This window comes from Delphinapterus leucas, chromosome 6 (assembly GCF_059928025.1).
Source record: "Delphinapterus leucas isolate spDelLeu-1000000601 "Yukka" chromosome 6, BTC_Dleu_Yukka2, whole genome shotgun sequence".
NCBI lineage: Eukaryota > Metazoa > Chordata > Mammalia > Artiodactyla > Monodontidae > Delphinapterus > Delphinapterus leucas.
In genome coordinates, this window is record NC_143134.1 from 117081147 (window position 1) to 117103747 (window position 22601).

The 22601-nt window shown below is 55.8% G+C and overlaps 2 protein-coding genes across 6 annotated transcripts in view; both read right to left on the reverse strand.

Moving 5' to 3' along the window:
- Positions 1 to 14: 14 nt before the first annotated feature.
- TOR2A (torsin family 2 member A) lies at positions 15 to 4566 on the reverse strand. Of its 2 annotated transcripts, XM_022578673.2 has the most exons (5): positions 4297 to 4507; positions 3411 to 3676; positions 2483 to 2658; positions 1103 to 1230; positions 15 to 821 (listed from the first exon to the last, which is right to left on the reverse strand). In XM_022578673.2, the coding sequence occupies exons 1-5, from the start codon at positions 4445 to 4447 to the stop codon at positions 577 to 579; spliced, it is 966 nt and encodes a 321-aa protein (XP_022434381.1). In that variant the 5' UTR covers positions 4448 to 4507; the 3' UTR covers positions 15 to 576. The 2 variants fall into 2 exon arrangements, with proteins under 2 accessions (XP_022434381.1, XP_089769902.1); XM_089913776.1 differs by lacking the exons at positions 15 to 821; positions 1103 to 1230; positions 3411 to 3676 and having other exon boundaries at positions 2485 to 2658; positions 4297 to 4566.
- A 1517-nt stretch (positions 4567 to 6083) lies between these two features.
- Positions 6084 to 22601, reverse strand: part of SH2D3C (SH2 domain containing 3C) — a 31706-nt gene continuing 15188 nt past the window's right edge. For 2 of the 4 annotated variants that reach the window (XM_022578668.2, XM_030761596.2), the window contains 9 exons: positions 16531 to 16659; positions 14970 to 15424; positions 13542 to 13681; positions 11507 to 12030; positions 10466 to 10581; positions 9748 to 9919; positions 8821 to 8932; positions 8245 to 8451; positions 6084 to 6700 (listed from right to left, as the gene is read on the reverse strand). In XM_022578668.2, coding sequence (XP_022434376.1) covers positions 6525 to 6700; positions 8245 to 8451; positions 8821 to 8932; positions 9748 to 9919; positions 10466 to 10581; positions 11507 to 12030; positions 13542 to 13681; positions 14970 to 15424; positions 16531 to 16659 — 2031 coding nt within the window. In that variant the 3' untranslated portion in view covers positions 6084 to 6524. Of the gene's footprint in view, positions 6701 to 8244; positions 8452 to 8820; positions 8933 to 9747; positions 9920 to 10465; positions 10582 to 11506; positions 12031 to 13541; positions 13682 to 14969; positions 15425 to 16530; positions 16660 to 20615; positions 20828 to 22601 lie in introns of those variants that run through there. The other 2 variants (XM_022578672.2, XM_022578669.3) reach the window with 2 other exon arrangements.

The following is a 22601-nucleotide window of genomic DNA, read 5'->3' on the forward strand; positions in this document are numbered from 1 at the left end:
TCAGCCAACATTCCTCTGGTTCCGTGGCTAAATTTATTCCTCTGGTCCCATGGCTAAATTTATTGTATTTGTTCTCTTCGTTTACAAAATTAAAAACTTGAAAAGCCCAGTCCAAGTGGCAACTTGAGTCCCTCTGTTCCCAGAGACAGAAGTCTCAGCCTGGTTTTACGATACTGGGACATAGGGTGTGGGGTGGAGGGTCGGGGTGTGGTGCCCGAGCCAGGGCCGAGAGTAACAGACCAGAGAAGGAAGGAGCAGCCACGAGCCACCGTCCCTGAGTTAAAATTCACATTTTAAGAAGGCTCAGGCTGGAGCATGAGGTCAAGGCTCATTGAAGTTCTGGGGCGACCAGCGGTTTCCCTGAGGAAGGAAGCAAAGGCCAAGATGCCCTCAGACCAGTGAAGAGGCCAGGGCCTGCCCTGCCCTTCTGTTTCATGGTAGCCAACAGCCCTCCTCATCTTCATATTGTGCTCTGGGTCCCAGGAGGCACAGGACAAGGGACCCTCTGGCAGAGGCCCCAGGGCTTTCCTTCACGGCCTGGCCAGATAGAGGAAGACAAGGATGCTGCCTGGAGAGTCAGAGGAAGAAGGCGATTCGGGATGCCACAGTCTTGCAGCCATTGGAGGAAAAGAGCTGCTCGTCCTCAGGGAAGAAGGTGGTGCTGTCCAGCACGGCCTGGACGACCTCATCCCTTGGCTCCAGGCCTAGCTGGGCCAGCTCATTGAGCACACAGTGTTGCACGTGGTGCCTCTGGAGAGGTAGGAAGGGCACCAGGGCATCCAGGAGATGCTCTTCCATGATGCCTGAGCGCCAGAAGCCATCTGCAGGAAGGAGCGATGGGAAGAGGCTGTGCTTCACGGGGATCAGCTGGGCCCTGTCCACCCCCAAAGGAAGGAAGTGCAGGAACGGGGCTGGTCTTAATCCTCCCAGCCACCTTCCAGGCACCAAAGCCTGGGCTGGGAAGTACCGGGTCAGTAGGCAGAGCATCAGACCTGGGAGAGCCTGGCCCACCCCAGGGATCCCAGCCCATCCCTCCGTGTGATCTGGGTGTGAGACCTCAGCCTGGAAACCACCCTGGGGTGGGGTCCTTGGCCGAACTCACGGTTCGGGTTGTCCAGCACGGCCTGGGAGATAACCGGCTCCAGCTCTTGCACGCGGATCTCCTCGCGCTCTCGGCGGCTGCGCCATGCCTCCAACACCAGCTGGTTGATCTGCTCGCCACCAGTGTTGCTAAAAACCACGGGGGACACGGACAGTGAGGACAGGATGTGGCCCTTGCTTCCCACGTGCCACCTAACGCGACCTGAGCCTGGGGGCCCAGCTCAGTGCTGGCAGAAGCCAAACCCACTCAAAACACCCCGGGAACCACTTCCCCTCTCCGGAGCTTGTGCCCTTAACCATGACCCCTGGAAGTTCGCCTATATGTGTCATACACTTTACAGTTTATAGAACACTTTTAGGTCCCTTACCGACTTTCCCTCACCCAGCCTCTAGGAGGACAGTGGGGCATTAAAATTGGCCCTGTTGGGGCTTCCCTGGTGGCGCAGTGGTTGAGAGTCTGCCTGCCGATGCAGGGGACATGGGTTCGTGCCCCGGTCCGGGAAGATCCCACATGCCGCAGAGTGGCTGGGCCCGTGAGCCATGGCCGCTGAGCCTGTGCTCCGCAACGGGAGAGGCCACAACAGTGAGAGGCCCGTATACCGCAAGAAAAAAAAAAAAGAAAAAGAAAAGATTGGCCCGGTTGTTCAGAAGAGGAGGTGGGAGCTCAGAGAGCTGAAGTGTTTTGCCTGAGGAAACAAAGCTAGGACTCTTAGAGGTAGGATTGAAACTCTAGTCCTGTTTTTCCCAGGCCTGTGTCCTCTTGGCCACAAAAGAGGGAAAACTCTTAACCCAGCAGGGTTCCACAAAGAAACGAGGATTAAGAGACTGAGCCCAGGGAACAGTGGGCCGTGGTTAAGAACCTGCCTGCCAATGCAGGGGACACGGGTTCAAGCCCTGGTACAGGAAAATGCCACATGCCGTGGAGCAGCTAAGCCCGTGCGCCACAACTACTGAGCCTGCACTCTAAGAGCCCACGAGCTGCAACTACTGAGCCCGAGCCTAGAGCCCGTGCTCCGCAATAAGAGAAGCCACCACAATGAGAAGCCCGTGCACTGCAACAAAGAGTAGCCCCTGCTCGCCACAGATAGAGAAAGCCCGCGCACAGCAACGAAGACCTAACGCAGCCATAAATAAATAAATAAATAAATTCATTTATTTAAAAAAGAGAGAGAGAGACTGAGCCCAGAATGGGCTTTGAGAATGTCAAAAGAAAGTCAACCACCTTGAATGACAGTGTCACCAGTGAGGGCGTGGGGGACTTTGGCAAAGCCCAGTGGGCCTGGGGGAACAGTATTCTGTTATGGGACCACAGGCCAAGACTGGAGAGCTGAGACCTCTGACGAGTGTCCCTGCACCCTGCCCGCTGCAAAGCCGGCCCCACCTGATGAAGATGAAGATGGCTTTGCGATAGTTGGTCCCATAGACAACCCAGGAGGAGCCCAGGAAAGGTCTCAGGACCTCTATCAGGCCTGGGGCCAGCTTGTCCATCTCATCGAAGAGGAAGAGAGAGCGGCTGCAGGCAGTGAGGTTTCCCTGGACCCAGCTCTTCAGATCCTTCTGTGGGAGAAAGGCAAGAGTATGAGGGTGTCTGGAGATGCTCCCCCAATCCCAGATTTCTTCCCAAAGCAAGAATTAATCTCCTTCCCAGGAAGATATGGTCTCCCAGAGAGTACCAATCCCTGAATGGGACTGATGGTGAAACTGTGGCCCAGAGAGGGGCAGAGACTTGTCCAAGCTCACACAGCAAGTCAGCAAGAGAACAGGGACTCACACCCAGGCCTCTCACCTGCCTTTTCAGGGCTCCTTCCCTGACACCTACTGCTTTCTAAAAAAAGGGGGAAGGCTCCTTCCTGCTCCCTGAACATTCCCAACAGAGGTGACAACTGAAACAGATTAGCCTGGAAAGTACCTTGCAATCAACAACAGTAGTAAGAGCTAATTGGATTTCCTGATTGCTTACTCTGAGCCTCAAATTGGGGCTAAGGGCTTTACAGAGAGAAGATAATGCAGACTGTCTGGCAAAGGTAAATGCTCAATAAGTAACACCTGCAATTCTATAAGCCCACGTCCCTCACAACAACCCTGGCAGGTAGGTGCCACTACTGGCCCCCAGGAATTAAATCAAGAACTCCCTGCCGGGTGGTACCACCCCAAGCTTTGTTCAGGGTGGGTCCTGAGGAGTGAGGCTTCAACTGGCTGTGTGGCCTGGAGCAAGTGATTCCCCTCTCTGGGCTGAGGACTCACTCCTTCCCTAGGGTCCGGCACTCGACAGTGCAGGCGGATGGTGGTCCAGGACAAAACCAGCCTACCTTGTAGCGCTCCAGGTGGCCAGGGTGGGGGAAGTGGATGACCGGGGAAAAGTGGTGCACATGGGGGCTGCGGAGGCCACCCCGGAAGAGGTAGTGTGCCAGCAGGGAGGTGACATAGGACTTGCCGGTGCCAGTCCAGCCATGCAGAGAGAGGACCAGTGGCTTGGTGGGGGCTGGATCCTGCACGAAGGCCTTCAGTGCCTTCACCACCAGCGCCCTGGCCAAATGCTGGCCCGCCAGGTGCTGTGCCAGGTCACACTCCAGACCTAGGGCCACAAGGACAGTGTCAGAGCTGAGGACACACACCCGCCACGGAAGAGCTCCAGGAAGGAAGTCATGTCTGGAACCTGGTCTGGGGATCCGCGTTCTGGGTCGTTTTCACAGGCTGTCTGCGGAAAGGAGTGCGGCCCTTGGGGTCTCGGCCGCAAGAGTCACCCTCAGGCCTGACTCAGCTCAGCAGCGCCCCCACCAGATGGCCCTCTGGATTGCGCTCAGCCCTCAGTGGGCGCGAGCTGTCGAGAGGGTCTGCCCAAGACTCCCGCCCATCTCCAAGGCAGGCTTCTTCCTTGACGGCCAGTTCAGTGCGGAGGTCTAAACTTCCCCCCAAGGCCCTGCTGTCAAAGGCCTCTCTCCATCCTGGCAGGGCTCTGCCTGGACCCCAAACAGGCATCCCCAAACCCTCGCCCCAAGTCCCGTGCCCCAGGCTCTCAAGGTCCCTCGAAGCCGGGCCCACTTCCGACCCTGGCCGTCCGGAAGTCTGGGGGTCCCACCCTCTGGGGGTCCCACCCTCGGTTCTACTCTCCAGGTCCGGCGCCGGCGCACCCCCGGGGTCCGAGGGCTCCCCGGTCCGCCGGCCGCTCCGGTCCGGGCGCCCGCGGCTGCTCACCCTGGAAGTCGGGCCGGAAGTCACATTCGCAGAAGGCGCCGAAGTTGCAGCGCAGCGAAGTCAGGTCCCAGGCGGCGGCCGCGGCCGAGACCAGCCCGAGCAGCCCGAGGAGCGAGCCCCAGGGCCGGCAGCCGCGCCTCACAGCCGCCATCCGGGTGAGACCGGAGCTGGGTCTGTGGCCGCCCACCTCCTCTCCCGAGAACTACAACTCCCGAAATGCATCGCTCCGCGGCAGCCACCGCCTGTGGCCTACAACTCCCGGCTCCCTTCTCTCCCCTCTCAAAGGCCCGCCCGGTCTTCCCTCTGCAGGCCCGGAAGGTGGCCTCCAGGGGGAGCCCGCAAACCGTCCAATCCAGGACTTTGGGCTGAGTTTCCCTGGCCGCGGTAACTAGGGGACCATCACAGTAGCTCCGAAAGAATAATAAATGAAGGATTATGACCACGAAGGGTGACATAATAATTGTAGCAAAAACTTGTGCGGCACCTTACACCTTGCAAAACACCTTTTCTGTGCTCTTTTTTTTCTTTTATATGATTAAAGAGCGCTAATAGCTTTTGGTGAGCACCTACTATGTACCGGTAACGTTAGGTGCCTTATATATCTTATGATAACAGTACCTGTCATATAGAGGAATGGTGATATTTCAGTGAGGTACAGGCACGTGAAGTGTTTTGGCTCACAAAGTAATCAATAAATGATCACTGAAAATACATTATGGAACTTCCCTGGTGGTCCAGTGGTTAAGACTCCGTGCTTCCACTGCAGGGGGCGCGGGTTAGATCCCTGGTCAGAGAACTAGGATCCCGCATGCCGCATGGCGTGGCCAAAAAAAATCCATTATGTATGAAACATGGCAGTCCCTTACCTAGCAGCTACTATGCATTAAGTGCTTTAACAGGAACCCAAAGGGATCAGTTCTGTTACTGTCCCCATTTTATTGAGGAGGAACTTAGGGCCCAACAGGGCCCCCTTATCCAACACCACCCAGCTAGTGAGCTGGGCCCAAGTCTGGCTGCTGCCAAAGATCTAATGCACTGTGTCATCCATCCTCTGTTGGTCAAAGGATTCATAAGGTAAAGGACCCCAGTAGTTTCAAATTCAGTGAACAGGGTCCCCAGGCCTCCAGCCTGGCCTGGAATCATGCTGATACACATTGCCTACCTCCCCTACCCATGAAAACAAGACAACTGCTTTCATGGCCCTCCTCAAAGATTTCCTGTGTCACCCACCTGACACACACACACACACACACACACACACACACACACACACACACGAAGACTTCTGGGGCCACGTTTCAAAACTTGAAAAGAAATTAGTAGTTCCCACTGTTGAGAAAAGGAAAGAACTCCAGGCGAGGACACCCAGGTTCCAGCCTTCCTCATTCTGCTGCTGTGACCCAGGGCAAGTCCCTTCTCCCTCCAGTTCTGTTTTCCTGAGGGGAGCTGGAATCTTAGATTTCATAAAGCCCTTCCACCCAAACATCTAGGATCCTGGGTTGTACATTTGCGGGATGATTTGCTGTGGCTCCTGAGGCAGGGAATGGGGAAGGAGCAGGGCAGGTCAGTATTTCTCCTACTGGTTGGAATTAGCTGTTGATCTCCCTTCTGGTCTGTGAGCTCCCCCAGGACAGGGACTGGGTTTTAAGAATTGGCTTTAACTCTGGATCCTGGTACAATCTGGAATGTTTCAAGTGCTGAATAAGTATCTGTTGAATGAATTTTTCCACCTTTCACCTGAGAAAAGACACTTCCTTCTACCCCAAAGCCCCCTGAGAGACAGAAGAAAGAGTCATAAAAGTTTATTATATGAAAGAAAGAACACGGCTTCTGTACATCTATTTACAGAACAGACAGATGTATTTACAGCCAGAGGGAGGCATTGGTGTCAGTGAGGGGGCGGGGGCAGGTGCCTGGAGAAGAGTGAGGAGGTGTGAGAAGCCTCCCGTGGCTCAAATACAGGGCACCTCAGCAGGAAGGGGAGAAGCAGAAGATGGAGGGAGAAACAGGGGTTCCAGTTCTTCCTGAAGGAAAACTTGGTGAGTGAGTAGCAGGTGGGATGGAGCCCAGAGTCCACGTAGGCCCCTGGAGGTGCAAGGGAGATCCTGGAGTTGAACCCAGAACGTTCTCGGGCTGATCACAGTGTCCCTGGGGTGCTCTGGGGAAAGGTCTGTGCCCTTCTGTCCCTGTTGCTGCCCGCAGCTGCAGAGGGGAAGGGTACAAGGGGGTCACAGCTCGCTAGAGCGGACGGCAGGCTCCAGTTTGTGGGACAGGGCAGTGAGGACCTTGTCGAACTTCTCATAGCGCCGGGCCTGGCTGCTGCTGGCGCCCTGGCTGCCCCAGAGGAGGCGCATCTGGAACTCGGTGCTGAACACCTCGAGGAGCTCTGGCCGGGCCTGGAACCCTGCAGGGTGGGGCACAGGGGTCAGGGAAACACCATCCAGCTGCGGAGGCTGGGACTCCTGCTTGGAGCCACCACATGCCTCAGGGCCTCATTCCAAGGGACCTCCCCCCACCTCCACCAGGGATCCCACAAGGTTTGCTGATGGACATGACCAAGAGTTTAGCACCCAGTCTTTGTCCTACTATTTGCAACATATAATTTAAAAATGACTAGAAGATAAAATATTAAAATTAATTTGGGGGCTTCCCTGGTGGCGCAGTGGTTGAGAGTCCGCCTGCCGATGCAGGGGACACGGGTTCGTGCCCCGGTCCGGGAAGATCCCACATGCCGCGGAATGGCTGGGCCCGTGAGCCATGGCTGCTGAGCCTGCGTGTCCGGAGCCTGTGCTCCGCAACGGGAGAGGCCACAACAGTGAGAGGCCCATGTACCAAAAAAAAAAAAAAAATTAATTTGGGGGGGGATTTTTCTTTTCTTTTTTGTATTTTTCTGTAAATTCCAAAATTTTTCCTAAGAAATGTGTATATATTTTGTAAGTAAATGTAAAAAAGTAGTTTCTTTTTTGTCCTTTCTGAAGAAGAAAGGCAGGAAAGACACATGCCAGATGCTCACGGCATTTACCTCCAGGTAATTGTTGGTGATTTGTTTTATCTTGGTTTTGCTCAGCTGTTATTTCCAATTGGTCTACAGAGAACTTTTGTGACTTAAATACTGCCTAGAAAAGTAAAAGGTGGATTATCTGAAGACGCTATCTCTCTGCTCCTTCCACAAGGAGGAGTTCTACTTTTTTTAAAATTAATTTATTTTATTTTATTTATTTTTGGCTGTGTTGGGTCTTTGTGGCTGTGCGCGGGCTTTCTCTAGCTGCGGTGAGCAGGGGCTACTCTTCGTTGTGGTGTGCGGGCTTCTCATTGCGGTGGCTTCTCTTGTTGTGGAGCACGGGCTCTAGGTGTGCGGGTTTCAGTAGCTGTGGCTCGTGGGCTCTAGAGCGCAGGCTCAGTAGTTGTGGCTCGCAGGTTTAGTTGCTCCGTGGCCTGTGGGATCTTCCTGGACCAGGGCTCGAACTCGTGTCCCCTGCATTGGCAGGTGGATTCTTAACTACTGCGCCACCAGGGAAGCCCAGGAGTTCTACTTTTTGACTAGACTGTGAGCTCCTTGAAGGCAGGGCAGGTCTGCCTCAGCCCCAGGGCCCCAGGCCGAGTGCTTTGTAAACAACCTTGTAAAGTAGGCCTGTTAGGATGCCCACCCACTTCACAGATGAGAAAGCAGAGGCTCAGAGAAGCTAAGATACACAGCTATGGTGCTCTTTGAATCATCTCTTTGTCCCCCGCACCCAACCGGGTGCCTGCCACTAACAACTGCTTGTCAGACTGCTGAATAAGTGAAGAAAAGGGGTGAGAAAAAGAAGTCAGGGAAACATGCAGGAAAGAGGGATGGAGAAATGTGAAGGGGTGTTTGGAGGAGAGGGGAGAGCAAGTCATGTGGAGGGAGGCCCAGGCTGGCAGGATCAGTGGCGGGATCGCCCGCAGCTGCGACCCATGACTCACCCTGCAGCTTGACCTCGGCATTGGTGTGATACAGGCCGCCGTGGTGTGCCACGGTGCGGGCAGCCTCCAGGTGGGCCAGCACCACCTCCACGCCGTGCTCTGTGCTGCCCCAGGGCTCGGGGCCCTCAGCCGGGGCGGAGTCACACTCCAGCAGAGTGATGAGTGGCAGCACGTGAGGAAATGTGGTGTTGCTCAGCGGCGGGCCTTCTGCAGGGAGGGACACACGGTGCTTAGAGGTCTCCGAGGGCCCAGCCATCCACCACAGTCCCAGAAACCGAGGATGTTTTAGGGGAAAGGGGCTGCCTGAGGTCCCAGAGAGAGCACCCAGGGATTCTGACTCCTAAGACAAACCCTTCGGATTCCTCCAGCTGAACCCACTGCAGCCTTGGCCGAGCTCAGGGGCTGAGGCTGGACCTGGACGTGACATACACGGTTGCCAGATGCAGAAAGTGGGTGCGGGAACAGCCTGCACAAAGCTCAGTCAAGCCCTCATCATCCTCCCCACGGGGAGAGTCTTTGCTGGCCCAGAGAGGGCTGGAACCTGTCCAAGGTCACGTAGCAAGGTGGGAGAGGTACCTTTGCCTTCATTGAGGCTCTTGAGAAATGGCTTGAGCTTCTTCTCGTAGAGGATGGCTCCCTCTGTGTGTCGCTGCCGCAGAGTCACCCATGTCTGCTCCAGCCGGGCAATCTGGGGAGACCAGACTGTGAGCGACCGGCCAGGGAAGGGGCCTGCTGGGGCCACAGGCCACTCTGCCCAGCGGACACCCAGATGTGGGATAATAATTATTAGTATAGTCACCATTCATGAATCTGGGACAGTGCTGACTGCTTTTCACACGTTTCCCATGAAGCTCTCCCAACAACCCATTTTACAGATGAGGGAACTAAGGCTCAGAGAGGGGAATGACTTGCCCAAGGTCATTCCAAAAGTAAGTGGCAGAGCTGGGAGTTGAGCCACTGCTCTGGGATCCTGCTGTCACTGTTGACGAGGCAAAGGAGAGGAAGTGTAGTGTGCATGAGGTCCGGGCTGTGAAATTAGACAGACCTAGTTTGAATCCCAACTTTTTCGGCCTTTGAATGTGACTTTAGGCAAGTACTGCTCTGCCTCAGTTTCTCCATAAGTGAAATGAGAACAGTAAAGGCACTCCCTTCATGAGATTTTTTTTGAGGAACTGGTGCTTCTAAAGTACTCGATGTAGCGCCTAGCATATAGTCAGTGCTTGCTAAATGAGTGCCGTTTTATATTTATTCTTTAAACTCATATAATGCTCCTCATTCATTTTACAGGTAGGGAAACTGAGAGCAGGGAAGAGGGAAGACTTTGTCTGGGAGCAGGTCAGCACTTAAAGGACTCAGTGCTCCCAGTTACCCTGTCACCAATGCTGCCTAGAAGGTCACAAAGTTCTTCCTGATTCAATATACAGCTATCCCAAAGGAACACATCCTAGGGCTCCTCCGGACAGAGACTAGCTTATGCCCAGCTCTATGTGGGCCCCTCAGTACCTGGGCCATATCCAGGGCGCCCATGACTGCAGCGAAGCTGAACATGTTTCCCATGGTCCCCCGAAGCTCGGCCGCCAGCTGGATGGTCTTGTGCAGAAGAGCTGCCCGCTCCTCAGCGGAGCCCGTGCAGCCCAGGATGTCCACGGCCAGCATGATGGACATGGTGTGGAACCTGTCGGAGCAGCCAGGTCAGAGGGGCGGGGCCAGGGACCTAGGGTTGGGGGTCCTTGTAGTTGAGAGCTGAGGGGCGGAGGGCAGAGCCAAAAGCGAGAGATTGTAAAGGGTCAATGAGATTAGGGGGCGCGGCCAGAGTGAAGAAAAGCAAAGTTAAGGGCTTCTGATTGGTCAGTATAAGTCAGGGGGCGGGGCCAGAGGCCCTAGAGCGCCAGGCTGAGAGGCTTGTGACCGATCAGCGGAAATCATCGAAATCATCTGGTAGAGCTGTTCTAAGAAAGAAGAGAAGCCAGAGCTGATGAGAGGGCCAAGGCTCACAGATTGTGATCGGTCAAGAGGATGCAAAATGTGAATTCGGAGATAAAGGACTCGGTCTTTGGGAAACCAAGATTACTTGGAGCTGGATATGGAGAAGGAGCGATTGGTCAATGGGATAGGGGGCGTGGCCAGAACCCCTGGGAGCCGGGGTGAGAGACTGTGATTGGCCAGCCAGCCACAGCGAAGGGCCGCGCGGTAGCCCAGGGTTCCCCGTGAGTCGCCTTACCTTTCCAGCAGGTCTAGTCGTAGCTGCCGGCCATGGGGGAGAGTGAGCAGCTCCATGCCCCAGCGGACTCCCATTAGGGTCTGCATCTCCTTGGTAACGCCCAGTATCCTAGCAACCTACAAGGACGCCCAGAGGGCTGATTAATTTTCTGTCACGGCTAGCTCAAGCCATCTGGGAGTCAGGGAGCTTTATCTTGGAGGGCAGCCTGGCTGGGAGGCTGGGTTTGAATTCCAGCTCTACTGCTAACCCTCTGACATGGAGCAAAATGAGCCTCATTCTCCCCATCTGTGAAAGGCGGGATAAATGGGAAAATGCCCAGAGGTGTCTGACATGGGCCAGAGGTGCCCAGGACACCCTTATTCCAGAAGGCAAACCTGAGGTCCGGTGGGGAAAGGGCTTGTCCAAGGTCACACAGTGGGCCTAGACCCCAGGGCTGCTCCCTTCACGCCTAGCACTCTTCACAGAGCTACCTCTCAGCACTGTTTCTTTTCTTGCTTCTTGAGCTCAGAGACCAGTGCAACCAAGCAGTCAGTGCCCTCCCGCCACAAAGTTCAGAGAGAGGAACTGAGACTGAGAGCAAGTCAGGGTCCTTAGATGGTCAAGATCCATTCAAAGCAAAGGCCCAGGCATTCACAATTTATGGACCTAGGCAATGAGTTTTGTCCACTAGGGGGGGGTGGACACGGGAAGTCGGGCCTGTTATATTCCCTGGACCAGCCAGACTGACTTTCACCAGGCTCAGAAAGTGTCCCAGGCAGCCAGACGCCACTGGCTTTCAGGACTCCTCGGTTCCAGTGCCAAACTGACATCTGGAGGAAGCAGGAGTATCTCAGTTTTTGCTTTTTTTAAAGGAGAAAATTGGGGCCCAGGTAAAGTGATTAGTCAGAGTCACACAGCAAGTGAAGGACGGCCATGAAGTCAGAATCCAGGCCCATTCGCTATACTTGGGAATTTGGGGCCAGCTCCTCACCACCCTGACCCCTGTCCCAAAGCCAGAGGATGGAGGTGCTCCTCCTGCCCCAGTGTGCACCCAGCACCTACCAGGCAGTCAACCTTGGTGACATGCTGGGCCAGTGTCCGGGCATCGACCTCTGCGAGCAGCTCCTTGACTTTACGCAGGAGGCCCATCTCCAGTGGCCGGTTATCTTTGGGGATCAGTAGTGACTGGAAGGTAGCCGGGTTGAAGGAAGAGGTGGCTTCCACGATGGGGACTGTGAAGGTCCTACCCCAGTCCCCTTCGGGGGCCCCATTTTCTGACATTTCCTTAAGCCTCTCCCCATAGCTCCTGGCCTGGCGGCTGGAGGCCTCGGCTGCTGCCCACTCTCGGCTGCCACGGACAGGAGGCTGCAGCTGGCAGTAATGGCCAGAGTCCGGGTCGCTGTAGCTGCTGAGCGACGGTGATGGGGAGGCCTCGCAGCGGGTGTGGGGGGGGCTGGAGTAAGGGCCCTTGTCCGACTCCCCGGCACTTCCAGGACACAGCTGGGGTTCACTGGAGCGGCGGGTGACAGGGGAGGCAGGCAGCGCTGTGGCTGAGGGGGCGGCAGGGGCGGTGTGGACACGGGTCACTGCAGGGAGATAAAGAGAGAGGACTAGTTTCCATGACTCCCCACGCAGTGAGGTTCCCCCACCCCCTTCCCAAAGGACAGGCTCCATCCACCCTACATGGGTGACAGCCCCACCTCCCTGGACCCAGGCCCAGCCCAGCAGACTCTGGCCCACTGACCAGCTCTCAGTGGTACTCTGAAATTACCTGGACCCCAGGAGTCTCACTTTCCTACCCTAAGGCTGCTGTAGCCTTGGGGAATGACGGAGCTACTTGAAGGAGCTTTCCGTGATTCAGAAAAGCTAAGCACTTGCTGGAGTTCATCGTATGGAATTATTTCTCAATGAATTAGTAATAATGATTTATTGAGTACATGTGTCCTGGGAACTGGTGACATGCTGGAGATATACCAGTCAAAACAGTAACCATCATCCAAAATTAGAGGTGATGTTTATTGAGCTCTTACTGGCTACGAGATCCTTCTCTGCACATTAGTCCGTTTAACCCTCTCAACATCCTGTGCGTCAGTACTTTTATGATCCCCATTCTCCAGATGAGAAAACTGAGGCTCAGAGAGGCCAGCTGACCTGCCTGAGGTCACCCAGCCAGCAAAGCATAGAGCTGGGATTTAAAACCAGGTGTTAAATCCTCACTCCTGGGTACTTCCCTGAGCCGCGTTGCTTAGAAATTGTCCGATAAATAATTTGTGGCAAGGCATTTTAACATTTACACCCAAGGGTGTTGTTTTGAAGGCAAGTTGGCAGTTATGACAAGCTGGCAGGCCCGTGTTTAGAGAAGAATTTGTGACAACCCATATAGACAGCAACATGGCAACAGTGTCTCCCAGCAAAGGTTCCTCCCGGGATGCACCTCTGTCTGCGAGCTTTTCCTGCCAGGTGGGCAATATGCAGTATGGCCTGTTGAAAACACTTGTTTTCTTCCAGAAATGAACTAGTGGCATGTTTCAACAGTAGAAATTTTCTTTGTATTTAAAAAAGCACAGCGCTCTGTGCTTCCTGCTCAATTTTGCTGTGAATCTAGAACTTTTCTGAAAAAGTCTATTTAAAAGACTAAAGCAAGCATGACGAGTCCGGTTTGAGCCCACCATTTGGAATCCGGGACGCATTAAGTCCCAGCCGATGCAGGGCCTGGCAGAGCACCACACACGGAGGCACTTGACCAATGGGGGCTGAGTGTTGCTGACCACACGCACTTCACAGCACTGGAGCCAGATTCAGTAACATTCAGGAGAATGCACTGGAAACCACATGCACAGTGCCTGGTACCCAACAGGGACTCAATGAGTCGTTGCAGAATGAACAAGCCATGGATATGTTTTGCACGTCAACATCGATAGTTCTGCTGGCAAGTTTTTAGTGTCAACTCTTGCAGGGCATTGCTCTCAGAAAAGAGGTAGAAACACACATGATCACACACTATACCAGAAGTCGTCAAAGATAGTGCACGCGTGCGCACACAAGGCTACTCCCACCAGATCCCCCCACCTGCCCCGACCCCCTCCGCTGGACGTACCGGTACTATAGGCGGGGGAGCTGGGGCTCTCAGAGATGGGGGACACGGGAGAGTGCAGGTCTGGGATCTGGTCCATGCTGAGTGCACAGTTGCGGATGGATTCCCGGGGGTGGGGCAGTGATGTGCTGTGGAGCAGACACCTTCATGAGCAGAGATCCCAGAGGTCAGGGTCCTCAGCTAGTATTAGGACCCCCACCTCTGCCTCCATCCAAGAGCTGCTGAACTTCAAAGGCAGAAAAGGCTTGGAGATTATCAAGTCCAACCTCCCAACTGACAGGTACAAAAACTAAAACCCAGAGGAGGAAAGGCTTGTGCAGTCCACAACCTGCACAACTGTTCTCTTCCCTGGGAACCTTGCCCCCAACTTGCAGAACAGTCTGGGGAGAGGGGCTAGCAGGAAAGGTGGGCAGGCCAAGGGAGCCAGGCCCACCAGCCTGGCCCCTCCTCACTGCTCCCATACTATACCCAGGATGCCTTGGGCACACATGGCCTGTGGATCCTGGCACCGTTTTGATCACTGGTTCCAAACCACAGGCCAAGTGGCTACTCCCCACAGGGTATCCAACCAGTGATTCCTTGGCTGACAGCACCCAGCCCAGGCCCAGGGAGATGGGACCTATCCAAGTGCTGGTGGCACAGGATGGCAGGTCTTGCTGCAAACAGCCAGGGAGGCCATAGAAATTAGGGGCACAGACTTCGGAGTTGAGGGCCTGGGTTAGAATCTGGGTCCTACCACTCTCTAGCAAGCGGCTGCCCCTTTCCAAGCCTATTTCCTCATCTACAAAGTGGGGGCATGGACAGAAGCCGCCTCCCAGGGGGACGTGGGAGTCACTGAAGTTGGGCGCAAGAGCACCAGGAGAGGGCCAGGTACACAGTAGGGCCTCAGGAATGATTGGCTGCTGTGGCTTTTCCTGGGATCAGTGCCTGGTGTCACCTAGCCCCAGACAACTGGGTGTCATCAAAAATGTCGCTGAGAACATTCCATTCCCTGTGCAATGGCTTGCATCCTGCAAAGCCCTCTGCCCTGATGCCCACCTTGGCCTAGTTTGGTGGGGTGGGGTGGGCTGGCAACAAGGACCAGGCCCCTGCCTGGGACAGGACAGCACCCAGGGCTCCCCCCTAGGCCAGAGAGGGCTTTCTGAGTGAGGGCCTTTTATAGGTAGGAACACGGAGGCAAGAGAGGAGGAATGCCAGGGCCAAGGGTGCACAGCTAGTTGCTGCAGAGCTGGGATGGCAACCTGCGCTCCAGACTTCTACTCAGCACAGCCTGAGCTTCCTCCTGTCCTTCCCCACACACCAAGGCTCCAGGGCAGTCATAGCACCTCAGACCCGTGTGACTGGGCCTCCCCTTTCTCACCAGCACTCTCATTACCAACACCCCCATTTGACAGATGGGGAGCCTGAGGCCTAGCATAGGTTCTCACTCACCTGGTGGGGCAGCCATCACTGCGGGTGACCTTGTCGGCAGTGAGCCCGTCAGTCATGGTGACGCTGCGCCGCTTCACGTGGCTGCCCTTGGGGCCTGAGGGGCTGGCGGGGCTGGCAGCCTTGCCACCGCCCTGGCCCAGGCCGTAGCAGGCCTCCAGGTAGCGCAGCGGGAAGGTGCGGTTGACGGGGCAGTAGATGATGGCGCCACTCTGCTCTGACACAGCCTTGCGGCTGCCCACGTGATACCGCACAAGGGCCGGCACGTGGTCGAAGCTCTCCTGCTCGAACAGGTACTGGATGTGGGTGTAGCTCTCACCCGCCTTCACCACAACCTTGTTGATCTTGAAGTGCAAGGCCTGGTTGCGCCAGCGGCAGGTGAGCACATAGTCGCCCAGGCTGGTGAGCGAGTCCCGGATGAGGAAGTCACCATTGCGCTGCACCAGGGTCTCAGAGACCTGCGAGAGGCAAGGGTCAGGCTGGGGCAGGGCAGGGGCAGAGAGGGCCAGACCCGGGATCTGGGGGACACAGTGAACAGAGATATCTGAAGCTTGGGAGTTGCACTCTCTGACCCAGATTCAGAGGGTGCAACTCAGCCAGAGGCCCTGGGTCCGGGAAACAGAGGCTCAGGCATGGGAGGACATAACACCCTGGGATGGGGGTCGCCATGATCTGAAACTCAGGTCTCAGACCTACTCCTTCTCAGGTCTCACGTTGGGCAGAGTGGATTCTCAATCCTCATTCCTCCTAACACCCAGTGCTCTGGCACATCTCTGGGCCTTTGTACCTCAAGCTACTTTCTCGGCCTGGAACATCCTTCCCATCCTGCCCACCTGGTGAACTCCTATCCATCTCATAATGGCCTCTCTCCTCAGCACCCCTTCCTCGGGGCAGCCCACACTCCCTGCTGGGTGCTCCATTCTTGCACTTCTCCCACTGGGCTCTGACGGTCTGCCTGCCTGTCAACCCCTACCCTGGGATACCAGCCCTCAAGGGAAGCCACCACCTATTTTATCTCTGCATCCTTGGTGCCCAGCACAGGACCTGACAGAGCTGATACTTGACAAAGATTTACAGCATGAATGTAAAGGGGAACAGATGACTATTAGCCTCAGCCCAGAAATTCAACTTTGTCAAAATTGAGTAGCCTAAGGACTGATATGCACTGACCAAACACACAAGAGGCTGATGTATAGACCTATAACAATAACAGTAAAAATAATCGTAGTAATAATAACCACCACCACCATAAAGGACAATGTTCATTGAGCTCACTGCATGTCAGGCATCGTGTTAAGAACTTCACATGCACTAGTTCATTTAATTCTCACAACCAACCTTTAAGGTAGGCACTATTATTATCCTCCATCTTATAGATAAGGAAACTGGGGCTCAGAGAGGTGAAGTGACTTGTTCAAGGTCACACAGTCAGTAAATGGCAGAACTAGACCTCATCCAAGGCTACTCTGATTGAACCCACCAAACAATAGTCAGAGCTTCTCTGGGCTGGGGCTGGCCGAGGCGGTGGGTCTAGGGCTGAGGTCCCAGCTCAGGGCCTGCTCACCTCACGGGGGATGCGGCCATGGTACCAGGCGTGGCTGCGGAGATCCGTGCTGCTGAGTTTGAGCTCTTCCTCCAACTCTTTGTGCAACTTCTCAGGCGATGAGTCCAGGATGTACTTCTCCTTGGAGAACTGGGCAGGAGACAGCAAAAGTTGGCATCCAAACTGAAGCCCCTTCCTCCTTCCCTCCCAACCTCCACCACCCCAGGTGAACTCATTCCATCCTGGGACCCTGGGAACACTCAGGCACAGATCCTCACGCAGGAGTCCCTATCCCAGCAGGAGTAACGGAATCTCAATTAAATCCACCAAAAAGTGCCTACTGTGTTCTAGGCTCTGAACTATGTGCCAGGGTAGATAAGTCAATAAATGAACCTGTCCTCAAGGAAGCTCCTAGTCTAAGAGGGGAGGCAAAAGCGACATGAGCATTTGAGGGACTTCCCTGATGGTCCAGTGGTTAAGAATCCGCCTTCCAATGCAGAGGACGCAGGTTCGATCCCTGGTCAGGGAACTAAGATCCCACATGCCGCAGGGCAGCTAGGCCACAGGGCAACTAAGAGCGTTCTTTAGAGCTTGCGTGCCACAACAAGAGAGCCCGTGCACTGCAACTACTGAGCCCACATGCCACAACTAGAGAGGATCCTGTGCGCTGCAACTAAGACCTGACGCAGCCAAATAAATAAATAAATATTTTTAAAAAGCGACATGAGCATTTGAGGTCAGCACCACAACACTGGACAGCGGCAAAGAGCCGAGTAGCTTTTCAAAGGGAGGAGATGAAGTCTGGGCCAGGTGGAGTGGTCCAGGAAGACTTGCTGGAGGAGATGGCAATCACAAACACTCATTCTGCACCAAAGACACCAAACTGATCTTGAAGTGGAGGGAGGGAGGATTTCTAAACGTATATAACACAGCAGGTACCCAGGCAAAAGCATGGACAAAAACAGGGCTGAATGCACGAGGATACATTCTGGGACAGTGACTTATACAGGCATCGGGGAGGCAGCTACAAACACGGTAGTAGAGCACCCCCCTGCCTAAAGACACCTGTGATGTCCTCTACAGTTCCCAAAGCCCTTTCTTCCTTGCTGTCTCAAGCAATCCTTGCTAGATGGGGAAACTGCAGCCCAGCAGGGAAGCCCGAGGTCACTCACTGGAGATAATGCTCAGGACCCCCCCTTCCACCTGCCCAAGGGGGAGATTCCTGGTTTCCTGGTTACTGTGGCCTGGGGTTGGAGGCCTAAGAACAGGGGGAGGGGAGCCCCTGCTGCCAGGTGTGCCCCCACCATGAAGCCCAGCCCAATTCTGGCTGTCTTGTGAGTTCCCCAGGCCTCAGTTTCTTCCTCTGTAAAATGGGAACAATTGCAGAACCTGCTTCACAGGATTGCAAGGATGAAAGGAGACAATACTCCAGAGCACTGCAACTAGCCCACAGATGTCCTTGTCACTGCCAGAACATGTAACATTGCTTCCTCTCCCTTCCCCCAATTCCAGACCGCAATGATGGCTGGTCCAGGACAGATAGATATGGCCCAGACCTGGCCAAGCAGCAGGACAGATGAAGGGGGGCACTAAAGGGCAGTCTCTCCCCAGGACCTGCTCCCCACCAGGGTCCAGCGTCCTCTAGTCCAGTCCCTGCCTCCTCTGACCTTTCACAGTTCTCAGAGCCTAACCCTGCTGCTCCATTCTCCACCCCTCTGCTCCCACTGCCTTGATTTACCTCAGTCTACACTGCTGCCAAGACATCCTGGTTCCCAGCTTCAGAGATATCTAGAGTCTCTGACTCCATTATTTCAACACTGAACCTCTACTCTGGGACAGGTCCTGTGCCAGGGGCTGAGCCCAAGGTCATCAGGACAGGCAGCCTCTGTCCTGGGGGAGCCACACAGATACTGACAAGCAACCCCAGGATCTCTGGATGTTCAGAGACGCACAGGGAGCTCCAGGAGCAGATGAGCATGTCCCTCCTCATCTGGTCAGGGAGTCCCTGAAGAGGTGACATCTCCACTGAGGCCTGATGGAGCCAAGCAAAAGCATCAGGGTGGGGACAGGCAGGTGGGCAGGAAAGAGCTCTGGGAAGACAGTGGCAGAGTCAGGGCCCTGTAGGCAGAGCCAAGGCCCTGGGGGCGGGAGGAGAAGCTTCGAAAGGGCTGGGGGTGGCAGGGGCAGGCGCGGCAGGGCTGTGAGGCTGCCTTGGGGAGCTGGGGTTTACCCAGTGGCCACAGCAGAGCTGCAGAAGGTTTCTAAAGTGTTGGGGCAGGTTCCATCCACTGCGTGGAGATGGCCTAGTGTTTTCCAGGCAATGGCAGGGGAGGGTGGGGTGTGGGGATGGGAATTGGGGGAAGGGTGTTTACACAACCATCGATCCCGTGTGGGGAAGAGGGCGGAGGGGTCAGAGAGGATTCCAGGTAGAGAGCCTGGGAGGACAATGAGACACTCTCCAAGGTGGGCAAGGCTGGGGCAGGAGCAGCTTGGGGATGGGCCCATACAAATTTGGGCTTTGAGGTACCTGTAGGGCTCTGGCGACCGATGGTGGGAGTGGGTGATGGAGATGGGTGCTCCAGAAAAGGCAGGGCCTGAGGATGGGGATTCTGTACATCCCCCGCCCAGGGTAGAAACCAATACCCCAGAAAGGCAGGGAGGTCTGGGGTGAACTGAGATTAGCTAACTCTGATACCTACACTCCTCCATGGGGTTCCCTATTCTTCAGGGTCCTGGCGCCTCCCCTATACCACACCACACCCTGGAGAGGGAAGAGTGGAAGTCACAGGGGAGACTCCTCCTTGACAAAGAGCATGCAATTGAGAAGTTGCCCCAGTTCCACAGCTGGAGCAAGGGGGACAGGGGGCAAAGAAGGGGAGGGGCTGTGTGGTAAAGAACCTGGCCTTGAGACTCTGCCTGCCACTGTATGACCTTGAGCCAATCAGTTTCCCTTTCTGGGCCTGGGTAGCTTCATCTGTAAATGGTGGGTGGGAGACCGGGCTCCACTTTTCCAACCATAATCAATGGTCAGGGAGAACCTGGAGGGCCAAACTTGGTCCTCCCACACACCTGAGGTTAGGGAACCCTAGGGTCTCTGTGATTCCTCACCTTCGACCCGGGGGTCCCTAGCTCCCAAGGAGGGTGGGTGCTGGGGCGCGAATGCAGCATCCCTGCTCCCGCTGCACTGCTATTGGCCAGAGATGATCTCACCGCCTCCCGGCCTGCGAGCGCCTGATTGGCGGGTGCGGGGATGCTGCGCTCAGCCGCCGGCGGGGCAGTCATTCAGGCGGGCTCGGAGCGTGTGTGAGCCTGGGGGAGCGCAGAGGTGATGCGCCCCGCGTCCCCCAGGGGGCTCGGGAAGCAAAAGCGCGGAGACCCCGAGTCAGGGTCTTAACCCCTTCTCACCAGCCGGTGCCCAGCAAGTCCCCTCTAGCTCCCTTAAGTCTCGCAACCCTAAGCAAAGCCATCCCCAGATGATGCTCCGCAGAGAGGCGGGGTCCGGGTCCTCCCCTCCACCCCCTTCCGTTTAACCCTTTCACCGCCACGGCGCCGTCCCGCACTGACCGGCCAGCTGGGCTAGGAGACCCGCGCCCGGAGCACGCCCGAGCCCACCTAGAGGGCAGGAAGGTTGCAGGCGCTCTGGCCCCAGCCTCGGCACCCGCAGCATCCCCTCAGCTTCCCACCCCTCACTCAGCCTTTGGACCCCGGCCCAGCGCCCCCGGTACAATGGGGAGTCAGGCTGCCCGGGTCAGCCGCAGGGGCCGGAGTGCTCGCTGGAGGACCGGCAGGACGCCGGAGACCTCATCTCCAGGTACCCAACGCCCCAGCTCAGCTCCATCCTGCAGAGGAGGCAGGACCGGAACGGTAGCCTCCGCAGCCCCGAGTCTCGGGAGTGGCAGCTGGACCCTCACCCTGCGGAGCGTCTGGGCGCCCAGAGGTGAGGTTGGGGCGACCCCGCCCCCTCCCGCAGCCCTCAGCCTGCAGCCCGCAGCCCCTGCCTGGCCGGACCCTGCGCGGCGTCACGGGCTGCGGCTCCCCGGCTCCGGGGGCGAGCGGCCAGGGGTCCCAGCCCGGAGCGCCTGGCGGGGGCCGAGCCGCCCCCTCACCTGCACCTGCACGAAGGAGCCGCGGTAGAAGCAGCAGGCGGCGGCCGACAGGGCGCTCCACAGGCTGCACCGCTCGGTCATGGTGGGGCCGGGCGGCCAGGGCCGGGACTGTGCAGGGGTCGGCTGCCGGCGGGGCAGGGGCGCGGGACCGACCGGGCTGGGCACCGGCTGCGCTTGCCTCTCGGCGGCGCGATTACCTCATCGCCTTGTCGGGGGAGGAGCGGGGAGGCGGGGCGGGGAGACCCCACCCTCCTGCCGGCCCCGGGAGGGGAGGGGGCCATTGTTCCTCCCTCCGCCCGCCCCCGGCTCCCCGCCCCTAGCCCCCAGAGCTCCAGCCCCGCGCGCCCCGGCAGCCTGTACTCCGGGGATGCTGAACGGGGGACCTGCCAAGGAGGGCTTCACGGGGGGCAGAAGGATGGGTTGGGGACCCCTGGGCCGGCAAGGGAGGGGGGGTGTCCTGCCGCCCCCACTCGTCTCACTCCTCACTGACCCGGAGCGGGCAGAGACTTTGAACTAAATCATATCTAAAGCTGGAAAAATCCCTGTATATGTTTGACCAAATCCTTTGTGGCCTCAGGAAATCTCCCAGAGCCCAGGATTTCTCATCTCTGATTTGGAATCAGGGACTCTGCTGGGAATTGCGGGATATTCCACTGACAGACTTGGGGGGGTGGGGAGGGCAGAGACTCAGTAAGGCTCAATGGTTTGGGAATCAACCTGGGTTCAACTAGCGGTGCCCCACCTCCACCCAACCAAGTCCCTTCTCCTGGAGCCCAGATTTACTCATCTGGAAAACATACCTGTGCTGACCTCACAGAACTCTTGTTAGCATTGGCTGAGCTGATGCATGTAAGTTGCCAGACATAAAACAAGTGCTCAATAAATGCTTGTTATTGTTTTCAAGCTTAGTGTCTTAGAATCTGGACTTTTGGTCCTAGAATCATAGGCTCTTCACCACAAAGGGAGTCGTCACTGACTCTGCATCAGTCAGGCCTGGAGTTCAAATCCTTTTGACAGGCTGTGTGACCTTAGGCAGGTGAGTCCACCTCTCTGGATCTCAGATATTTGATTATTTTCTGTAAATACATCTGAAGCTCTGAGCATGGAGCTTGGAGTTTTATGGTCTTGGAACTTTAGAATCCTTGCCTTAGAATCAAAGTACTCACATCACGATCTGAGAAACCCTGGAGCTCTGGAAGCTGAGTACGTAAGGTCAGGAATGGACTTTTGGTAACCGACTATTGATTCCACCCTCTTCTGAGGCTTGAAGCCACAACTAACATTGCTTTGAGTTCATACTTCAAGGGATTCTTTAATCAGTTCCAGTGAGCAGGTATTATTTCTTTTATAGCATTTTTAAATTACATTTTTCAGCCCAGTAAACTAAGGGAAAAATACAAAGCTAATCCTCACAGGGACCTCACTACCATCAGTGATGGGGATCTCATTACCTTTCCAGGCAGCTGGGATTTATGGGGTGCTGAAATATGCCCCTGTGTGGTCCACCACTGGCTTTGGTGCTGGTTCTACCTGAGGCCTCTTTCCCCCCTGTGGTGTCAGGGCTCGGGATGAGGAGCCAGGGCCCAAATCCTGGGAGCAGCTCCTGCTCAACTTGCTACAGCCCTGGGCTGCATTTCCTGGGTTCACTCAAGCTTGCTTTCTGACCACGCCCACACTCTTACCTCTGCCTGGATCACTCTACCACCCATCTCTGCTTATCTTTATCTCCTTTCCAGCTTTCTGTTTGGAGAGAGGATGTTGGTGAATATTCCTGGTCAACTGCAATGGCTTGGCTTCAATGCCTCCTCCTCCAGAAAGCCTTCCTTGATCTCCCCATCCCCAGCTCCTGAGCTGAAAGTCGTCCCCTACCTCTGGAGCTCCAATGGCTTCTTATATGAGCCTTCTGGGGATGGTGGGGGACAGCAGTGTGAGCACTTCCCACAGAGCTCATTACTAGTCACTTACACGGAGCTTTACAGGTGATGG